At 36.6% G+C, this 10,839-nt stretch overlaps 2 protein-coding genes across 5 annotated transcripts in view; one reads left to right on the top strand and one right to left on the bottom strand.

Moving 5' to 3' along the window:
• KCNJ13 (potassium voltage-gated channel subfamily J member 13) overlaps positions 1–1,866 on the bottom strand; it is a 4,710-nt gene extending 2,844 nt beyond the window's left edge. The window contains exon 1 of one of the 2 annotated variants that reach the window (XM_012802256.2): positions 1,281–1,866. In XM_012802256.2, the coding sequence (XP_012657710.1) occupies positions 1,281–1,740 (460 nt within the window). In that variant the 5' untranslated portion in view covers positions 1,741–1,866. The remainder of the gene's footprint in view (positions 1–1,280) is intronic. The other variant, XM_012802257.2, reaches the window with a different exon arrangement.
• Positions 1–10,839, top strand: part of GIGYF2 (GRB10 interacting GYF protein 2) — a 145,264-nt gene that overhangs the window by 62,952 nt on the left and 71,473 nt on the right. The window lies entirely within an intron of this gene.

Genomic DNA, 10,839 nt, shown 5'->3' with positions numbered 1-10,839 from the left:
TGTTGCCCTGGCTAGCTAGAGTCATGGCTCAAGTGATGCTCCTGCCTCAACTTCCCGAGTAGCTGGGACTGTAAATGCATGCCATAATGCCATTCTAATTTTTCTATTTTTAGTAGAGATGGTTTCATTCTTGCTGAGGCTAGTCTCAAACTCACTGAGCTCAAGGCATCCTCTCACCTTGGTCTCCCAGAGTGCTAGGATTACAGGTGTGAGTTGTTTCTTTTTTGATTGTATATGTGAGGTGAAAAGGACACTGGCCCTACTTTATTAGAAGAAAGACTCTTATGTGTTACCAGGTTTATAAGCAGATTTTCACAATATTTATTTATTTATTTAGAGACAGAGTCTACTTTGTCACCCTTGGTAGAGTGCTGTGGCGTCATAGCTCACAGCAACCTCAAATTCTTGGGCTCAAGTGATTCTCTTGCCTCAGCCTTCCGAGCAGCTGGAACCATAGACCCCCGCCACAACACCTGGCTATTTTTAGAGACAAGTCTCACTCTGGCTCAGGCTGTTCTCAAACCTGTGAGCTCAGGCCATCCGCCCGCCACCTGCCTCCCACCTCCCAGTTCGCAGGTGCTGGGATTACAGGCATGAGCCACTGCACCTGGCCTAAATTTTCACAATCTTTAAGAACATTTTCCCAGTGCATTTTAATAAGGATGTGCATATGCAACTTGTTCTCTAAAATATAATGCTGACTGTGGTGCTTTGGGCTTACTAATGTTGAGTAAATAAATGTTGAAAGAATGAACTCTGGGGAACATTCTATCTAGCCCAGTTGAGAAGGAAGGGGAAAAAAAGTAAATTCCTCTTTTAGCTAAAATGATCATCAAAATATATGTTGAACATATTTATTTACTTATTTAACAAAATGTTTAGCTTCCGTGAAAAATTCCTTTTAAACCTCTGCTAATTGTTTTGTAGGATGTTTCTGCAATTTAGTGTCATAATGATCCTTTTTTTTGTAAGTGGCTAAAATTTAAGAATTAGATTCTTTATACATTTTTCCTAGTGTCTGACCCTAGACTGATTCTGCCTTTGGCTTTACTAGCTACTGCTACAAATACATATTTTTTTCTTTGTTTTAAAACAATTATTTCAAAATATTATGGGGGTACAAATATTTTTGGTTATATGTGTCAGTTATGCTTGTGTCAGGATTATAGGTGTGCCCAACACCCAGAGAGTGTTCATTGTACCCATTAGACAAATTATTCTATAACAGAATTACAATATGCTTTCTAAAACACAGTTTTTTAAGAACAAAGACAATTTACCTGTGATAAAAGCCTCTAGCATGAGGCCTAGGAGCATTTGTATGGCAAGTAAGGCGATTGCACTTGGACAGTCACCACTGGGGAACATGGTACCATAACCAATTGTGAGTTGTGTCTCCAGGGAGAAGGAGAATGCAGCTGTGAAACTGGTGATATACTTGACACAGATAGTGTGGTTTTCAGGTGGGGCATCATGATCTAGTTCCAGATCACCATTCATCTCTGCTAGAACATACCAGAGCACTGCAAAGACCAGCCAGTGGACAACAAAAGAAGCAGAAAAGACCAACATCATCCAGCGCCAGCGCATGTCCATTAGGATTCCCCAAGCATCTCGAAGATAAGCAAGACCTCTTTGAGCGCCATCCATTTGAAGTGTGCTGTGGCCATCCTTCGTGACCATCCTTCTGTATTTTTGACTCAGGAGAGGAGCTATAACTTTGCAATTAGTGCTGTCCATCTCAGGCTGTAGTTTTCTGAAATTGAGAGTAAATTAATAAGCTCTTTACTTTTTCACAGTTAATATTCATGAATTCTGAAACCTCATGCACTTTCTCCTTTTTTGGAAATGCTTCTCTGACTACACTCAGACTTTCATAGTTCTCTTTCCTCTCTCTTATCTTAAGAGAGCATTTATTGACTAAGTTATTCATTTACTAATCAAGTGTTACCTTAGGATATCGTCTATAGTTTTCTCTAATAACTGTTAAAATATTCTTTGTGACATTTTAACCCTTTCCAAGTATATTTTAGAATTCCTATAGATGAGGGTTATGAGTTGTGCCTGTTTGACAGCCGTATATACTGCCAAAAGTACAGGCAGCAAGTATTTATTGATGTGACCAAATACACATTATGTGTAAATAATACCTTTTCATAATTAGAAAGAACTTTAAATGTTTTTTGGTGTGAATAAATATCAATCATTTGAAATTTATTATTAAACTGTAAATCTTTTGAAGTCAGACAAGACATTTGTGGTCAGCTTTTGAGATCCACAGTTCTAATGTATGCATTATAATTAACCTATTCAGAATTTTTTGAGCAGGCTTTATTTGTTTTTATTACTTTGTGACCATATTCATAGATTCTTTGCGCCCTGGCTCTTTGAATATCCAGATTTTGAAGTAGAGAAAAGTAGAGAAAGAATTGTTTTCTTGGCAAAACAGGAAATTCCAGGTTGGCATTTCTAGATAGGATCAGCTTTGAAAGTAAGTTAATAAGAAGAAAAAGCTTCAAGAGTTTAATGAAGTACAATGATTATTAAGGGATCAAATGGAAATTTTTATTTATTTTTAACTTAAAAAAAATTTTTTTTTTTAAATTGTCACCCAGGCTAGAGTGCCATGGTGTCATCATAGCTCTCAGCAACCTCAAGCATTCTTTGTCGCAGCCTTTCTAGTTGCTAGGGTTATAGGCGCCCCCCACAATGCCTAGTTAATTTTTCTATTTTTAGTAGAAACAGGGTCTCATTGTTGTTCAGGGTGGTCTCGAACTCCTAAGCTCAAGCAGTTTGCCTACCTTGCCTCCCAGAGTGCTAGGATTATAGGTGGGAGCCACCATGCTTGGCCCAAATGTCAGTTTTTAAAAGATAAGTAATAAAACTCGATTTTTGCCGTAAGTCATTTTTATTAGTGATTATGCTTTTCCCTCTGTGGTGAGTAGAAATCTGATGTGTGCTTTCCTGTGATTATTCTTGCATATGACAAAGGTGCCTAAGGTGTCTTAGGACTTTAATGGCTTCCAGAAACAGAATAGGAAACGTGGCTTTTCTTCCCTGAGTGCTCAGTTCTTTGCCAAAGCAAGCACCTAACACTGAGTTTGTATTTCATTTTTCTGCTTGCTTCCTTCAGAATTAGATGCCCTTGAGAGTACTGCGCCCCTCCTTCCTGCCTTTTGTGTGCTGCTTAAGAAGGGCACTGGAGACATGTGGAGCTAGGTGGTTCCTTAGGTTTGCTAATTCCTATGTCTAGGGACTTTGGGGTTTGGGCCTTTCTGTGTTGTTGGAATTGGACATTGTCCAGCTGGATATGTACAACTTTCCCCAATTTGTTTTGAGGCTAATTTAACATTTATTGGTGATATTAGAGACATTCTGTTATATTTTCTTCAGGTTTGAGCTACTGAGTGAGTGCTGGGGTGATTGCTTATTTAGATTAGATGGCCATTTCAATTTCATAGTATAGACTAAAAAATCTTAGTGCACTAATGTTTTGTAATTTATTACCCTAACAAGTTGTCCTAATCATGTTATTTAGTGTTGTTTTTTTTTCTTGGCATAGCTATTCAGTAACTCTTATTTTGTTAGATTCTTCAGATGTTTTCGGAGACCTGCTTATGCCCTTCTGGAAATAATAACAGTAAAATCTTCATAGATACTGTGCTAGGTGTTTTCATACTGTATTATTTCTAATTCTTTGGTATCTCACCAAGATAGACATTATTGTCCATTTCAGATGTGATTGCTTGGTGCTCAGACATAAAGAAATTTGTATAAGGCAAATTGGGGCTTTTGGTTATTTGAATTATTGCTATGGTCTGGTTAACTTCAATCCAGTTGTGGCTTGGCACCTGTAGCTCAGTGGCTAGGGCGTCAGTCACATACACTAGAGCTGGTGATTTCAAACCCAGCCTGGGCCTGCCAAACAACAATGACAACTACAATCAAAAAATAGCTGGGCATTGTGGTGGGCACCTTTAGTCCCAGCTACTTGGGAGGCTGAGGCAAGAGAATTGCTTAAGCCCAAGAGTTTGAGGTTGCTGTGAGCTGTGACTCCAGAGTACTCTCTTGAGGGTGATATAGTAAGACTCTGTCTCAAAAAAACTTCAAAACCAATTTTGTTTTGTTTCTAACTAAAAGAAGCTATTCAGAATTTAGTGAAGTAAAAATTCTAAGATGATTGGTATTACATTCTCAAGGTAGGCTTTGACAGCCAGATTTTTTTTTTTTTATCACCTTTAGTGCATGTCTTCTTTCCCCTGGAACTTAACCCTAACCTACTAGCTCTAAACTGTCTCAAATATCTGTCCTAAACCACTGTTAACATATATATATATATTTTTTTTTTTTTTTTTTAGAGACAGAGTCTTACTTTGTCACCCTTGGTAGAATGCCATGGCGTCACAGCTCACAGCAACCTCCAGGTATTGGGCTTAGGCAGTTCTCTTGCCTCAGCCTCCAAAATAGCTGGGACTATAGGCACCTGCCACAATGCCTGGCTATTTTTTGTTGTTGCAGTTTGGCTGGGACTGGGTTTGAACCCGCCATCCTCGGTATATGGGGCCGGTGCCCTACTCACTGAGCCACAGGCACTGCCCAACTTTATATGATTTTTATGATAATAGTGATTACTGAATTAACTAATGTATATCATTTAGTATATGTCAGGAATAATGTCTAAAAACTTTACATATATTAACTTGTATGAAGCCAACAGACAATGCCTGGCACAGGGTTAAGTTCTCCGTAAGTATTGGTTGCTTCATTGTAATGTTTCTTAACTTTCACAGTAGTAAGTACCATTATGATTCATATTTTACAGGTACTGAGGCACACTGAGGTAGTAAGTTGGGTCTGAATCCCATGCTGTGAAAGAACAGAGTCAGTGCTAAATTGACTCAAAAACAGACCTTTGCCCTGGTTGGCCTTTGTGAATAACATTGCTTCATTTGCCTAGTTTTGTTGAGGAGCCATCTCAGAATATTTGTTCTTCAAGAATGCGTATTAGGTTCAACTGATGATTTGTAGATTAGACATAGACTTCACTTGAAGACTTTTAAGATTTGAAGGTTAGTACAATTAGAATTAATACATAGTCTAGTTGTATGTATTTTTGAAAGTGAAATAATGGACCGTGACACTGTCTCAAAACTTTCACAGTGACCTATATATTCTGCATGCCATTAAAATTAAAACAACGCAAAGAGAAGATTTCTTACATAGCATTGCCAAATTTGCCTTTTGCCAGATGAGAATTTTAAAAATACAGTATTGTTGAGCATAATTTTAAAAAAGATTTTGACACTTGAGGAAGAATATAATAATGAGAGGATTATTATTAAAAGGTGCTTTCAAAAAGGTGTGTCATCAGTTTTGTTGTTCTTCATTGTTGCTTCCTGACTATGTGAAAATGCCCTTCGTGGTCTGGACACGGAAGCTTGTCTCGCTTGTGGAATCACTGTCTTAGCGAACACTGCAGAGTGCTTAGTGTTTCATAAAAGCTTGAGGAAAAGAAAGCTCCCTGATTCTTGATTTTCAACATAGTTCATTTAAGAAAGTTCTAAAAATATAATTATTACTTAGTGAGATAGTCTTTCTATATAGACCATGGCTAATGTTAATTATTATTAATTGGGCTTTTTCAGGACTTTACTTGTTACCTACAACTTTTGTAGCACTTTTACCCTTGGTTTTTTTACAGCTTCATTTTTTTTCTTTTGCAGCTAAATATATGGAAAAACCTGTGAACAGGAAAGTCAGAAGGCTAATATCAAAACAGTGAAGCAGTTTTTTTTTTTTTAAACCTAAGACTTTGCTGATGGAGGAAGGCCCTAGAAAAAATGGATCTGGTTTGCTCTGTGCTGGCAAGTGGAGTAGTTTAGGGAACTAAGATTTTGATACCCCTGAACGTTCCCTGTTCTTTGGGCTCATTCAGGTAGTCATTGTGGTTTAGCATAGAGTACAGGGTGTAGGGATATGGCCATCAGGCTCTGGCTCTGTTGATTATGTAGCTGTGTCATTCTGGGCAAGTCACCGGTTCCATTGACAAAGAAAGGAGAAAAAGAGGAAATTAAATGATGATTCCTTAGAGCTCAACAAATTTATAGATGTATTTTCAGTTCCCACAACTGATACAGATTTCCTATGTAATTTGTCATCTTCTTTTCGTATGGTTTTATGTCTGTGTGGTTTTTATAGATTATATCAGTGTTGCTTGGTATGTGTAGGATTTTCTTTATTATCTTTTTATGTAATTATCATGTTCCCAACGGCACATGAGTGCTTTTTGTCTTGGTTTGTATTTATATGATTCTCCTCAGCTGATCCCAATAGAGGGTAGAATGGAAGACTGGGAAGGTTTGCTTGTATCTGTGTGTGGGCTGTAAAATATTTGGTGGAAAAATACTACTTATAAAAATGATAATAAGGCAGCTTCATTGGTTGTCAAAATAATGGATTCATTCTAATCGTTAGGTTGAGGCACTTAATACAAATTACGTCTTTTCTGTTGCCCTGATATAAAGTAGTAGCATAGTTCAATCTAAACAGTTAAGATATAGGTTGTAACTACAAATGTTAAATTAATACAGTATTACTATGTATTGCCTATGTATGGTGTAAACACTTCAAGACTCCGTTGAAGGTCTTATAATCATCTCTCCTGCCCTCCATAATTAGGGCAAACAGTATGAGTTCTAACCCTATTATATAACCTCAGAGATTCTTTTGTATTTTAGTTCCATATTTGCAGAAACACCTACTAATTTCATTAATAATTCCATGTTTAAAAAGAAATTTAAGATTAGGATACTCCACTTTTATCATGGATTAAAAAAATAAAAACAAAATGATTTACTCTTTGGCATTTGTTTTTATATGTTCATTTTGGGTTTTTAAAATCTCTTCCAAAAGAAAAAGATACATTTTTTAAAAGGCCACTAAATTTTTTCTAGGGCCTCCTCCCTGTATATATTATAATGAAGAATTAATATGCATTTAGTAAATTAAGAAAATTTCCAGTAATGCTTTCAGTACGGCTGTTATTCCATTTTTAAAATTTAAGGAAAAAGAATAAAGAAGCTTAATGTGTAACCCTGTAGATACTGTCTTAGTTTAAAAAATCTGTTGGAAGTAATTTGCTCTGTCCCTATTTGCCATTCAGTTTCTTTCCCTGTTCCCCTTAAGGAAAGAAATAAGAATGAATATTTCATGTACTCACCAGTTTTTTTGCTGGTTCAGCCTGTATGCCAAGGTAGGTCTTAAAGGAAGTTTGCAGATTCTTTTTGAGCAGATAATTTAAATCTACAAGTCTAGTTTATAGGTTCTCTTCTTGGACTGGCTTTAAGGCTTACATTCCTCTGTTTATAATGTCGTGGGGGCTGGTTTCAGTTGAAGTTGATGTGATTGGTCACTTAGTCTGCAGGGGGGCCAATTAGCTCTGATCATGTGGAAAAGAATGCTGGTTTGTTAGGAGGTCTTTCTTTACCCAACACAAACCTTAACAACTCTGGAGAAAGCCTCCAGAACTGACTTGGAGAAGGGGTGCATTTTTTCCCTCTAATCAGGACCGGTCTTTAGTAAGTTTGCATAATCTTACTTAAGAGTTTATTTGAAAGTTCAAAGGGATAAAATTCCCTGCAAGATTTCCTTTCAGCCGTTTTTCCTTATATAGCATGTTGAAGTGTGAGGTATTTCCTTTACTAATCTTTTTTTCCACCATTTCTCTGGGGAAGATTTATTTGGATAAGGACTTTTAGGCATAAATTGATGAATTGTTTTCCTAGTTTTCTTCTCATAGCTCATCAGAGTGGCTACCATTAATTCCAGAACTAATAACATAAATATAGGTAATTCAGTTACCTGAAATCTTTTTTTGCAAGGAGATAGACTTTAAAAAAAAAAGACTGTGCATAAATAATAGGAGTAAAAGTAATTGTTCATTACCTTGCATTTATTTTTAAAAAGCACTCTTGTATGAAAAAACTGAAGGATTTTCTTAAGATTTGCTTTAGTGATGTTTAGGGGATGTTTACCTGATAAATATAATGAAATACAGTCAAACATAGTGTTCAGGGTGCAGAAAATTTAACTCAACACTGAAATAGTGTTTAGTTGGAAAATGTCTGTGATCTAGGTTGTAGCAACCTTAAAATGAGCTATGGTATAGATTTGTGTAATGGCTTCAGTGAACAGTACTTTTCTCCTCCTCTGCTAGTTGCTGATTTTAAAACTTTGACCAGATGTCACATGTAAGAGGATCTGAGAAACAAGGACTGTGATTGTTCAAAGTAAAACTGTGGAAGGCCTGCTGGGAGAATTATTAATGTAGATCAATATAATTCTACTTAAAAAGTGAAATCCGCCTTTGTGGAATCCTCTCCCTCACCCTGCATTTTAAAAAATATATTAATTCCTTCTTTGTTTTATTAATACCAAACATTTCAGTACAAGTTCAGACATAGCATTGGAAACTTTGACCTTCAGAACTAGGGAAGGTGAAAGAGTGTAAAGTATAAAAAGGGATTTGTAATGTGTTATTCACTACCTGCACTTACTGGTCGGAAGTATACTGCTAGGCATCAATTCCAAGCTAGCTATTGGGGTTGGGGGGATCAAAACAATAAAAAAGCTAGAGATAGTATAGTATAACATTGCCTTCCAGAAAGCATATCTGCCATGTGTCTTGAGTAGACATAGTAGGTGAAATAGTAAAGAATTTTACTAAATTTAGAAACCTCTCCCCATAATATACTTTATTTTAGAATATATTGAGGCAAGAATGATTTGGCAGAATGATTCTCCAAGAACTGTCTTAAATGAAGACATTTTCTGATTTTTGGATTTCTACAATTTGAAAGTTGCCTATGTTTTATAAACAGTGATTCCTAATTGCTAACTGTGACTATTGTAGACCAGCTCTGGAGTGCCTACTCAGAAGCTTAGCATTTTCATTATAGTAGCGTGAACTTTTAAATTCATTTCTGGTTGAGGTTAACCGTTGTAGGAGAGAGAAGATTTGCTCTTTGCTGAAAGGTTCAGTGATTGAGTCTGTAAAATAAACTGACAGATTAACAGGAGAAAAACAATTACAATTATATGCATACATATAGGAGACTTACAAAATACAAGGCCAGATGATTAAAGTTTTTAGAGTTAGAATTGGGGCTTCTAGAGTGAGGTGTCGACAAGCTCTGGATGAGAGGTGGGAATGTATGAGGAGCAAAGGTTGTCTCATGATGTAATTGAAGTCTCTCAGGTAATGAAAGTAAACTCCAAGAGGAACTGTCTGGGAATATAGGTGCCAGCCTATGACAGAAAGACTGTTTGAGTGAGGTCCCAACCTTAGTCTTTTCTCCTATGAGAAGGTTAGTCTTCTTGGTTGGACCTCAGATAAGGCCCCTTCCTGTATTTGCTGTTCCTAAGCGCTTTCAGCTTGAAGTAGTAGTCAGCATACCAAAAGCAGCATATATTGGGGGTGGTATCTTCTGGAATTCTTCACTGGGATGACATTGACGGTGGCACAGATGATATGTCCACTTCATCCTAAAACACACCGACTCTCTCATCTAAGCAGAATTTGTGGTTTAGATTTTTTGATTTTTTTCTTTCATAGCAAAGTAATTGGAGATGGCTCTTAAATCTTTCTTCTATGAATGAACATAAATGATAGATAACCTGTTCATTGATTGACTTAACTTTTATTCAAAATGATGTTTAACAAAGGTGCCAAGACTAGGTAAATTATTCTTTATTAAATCTAATCCTTCCTCCCTAAAAGTATTTGATTTTCTTTCTGATTTAAGTAATCTAGCACTTACTCCATAAATGTACCACATTGTGCTTAAAAAAAAAAATAAAACCTTTAGTTGATGTTCAATTTCCTGCATAGGTAATTTCACAGCTTTAAAGCTTCAGCTTCTAGTTAACATGCTGTCTTGCTTACATGGTATGGTTATCTTTCTTTAGAAAATGCCTGGTCTCTTTCTAGTTGGTATGTTCAAGCCTACCTACTGATTGTCCTACAAGAGATTTTAGGTAGCCTCCTGACCATGTGATAGGATTATGGAATATATTTAAAGGTTATGAGAAGCTTTTTCAAAGAGACTCTGATAGGGCCGTGCCTTTGGCTCAAGGAGTAGGGCACCAGCCCTATATACCGGAAGTGGCAGGTTCAAACTTGGCCCAACCCAGTTTCAAAAAACAGAAAAAAAACAAACAAAACAAAAGACTCTGATATGCTGCATCCAGGAATGGCTGTTTTTATAGGACCCATGTTAACTAGCTTAACAGTTGTTATCTTTGAGGGGTTAGGCTGGGAGAAAAGTTAAAGTTCTCTATCCTAGCCACTCTGAGTTTTGTTTATAAGTAATTGTAGAAGGAGAGATATCAACACTTGAGTGAGATTCTCTTTCACTGTTTTCTTTGGTATTAGAAAATATTCTTAATGTTGATCAGAGAATATATATTTGGAAAGAGGAATACAAAATCACTTCTTACAAAAATTTGCACATAAACAAGCTTCAAAGTCTGTCCCATAATTCCATTTTTGCTTTTGGAGATTGGGCACTTGTAAGCTCCAAGTCTCACAGCTGTAGATTTTGTTGGCTGAGTGCCTCTTTGCTCCATCTGAAGTTTTCCATAAACACCATTTTTGGCTGTGAGTCAAACATGCACACAGGTGCCCTTTTACTCCTCTTTCTCCTTAGGAAGTCCACTCAGTTAGACCAAGCAAAAACCAACACTGCATTTTAATTTAATTTTATTTTTAGAGGCATCCTATTTAGACTTCTTATGCTATGGCAGAAATAATCAAATGTTTACTGCTAGTGTGGACATTAT

This window comes from Otolemur garnettii, unplaced genomic scaffold (genome assembly GCF_000181295.1).
Source record: "Otolemur garnettii isolate 467f Iridium unplaced genomic scaffold, OtoGar3 scaffold00013, whole genome shotgun sequence".
NCBI lineage: Eukaryota > Metazoa > Chordata > Mammalia > Primates > Galagidae > Otolemur > Otolemur garnettii.
The sequence above is the reverse complement of the archived record's forward strand: the minus strand, read 5'-3'. Positions and strand labels throughout refer to the sequence as shown.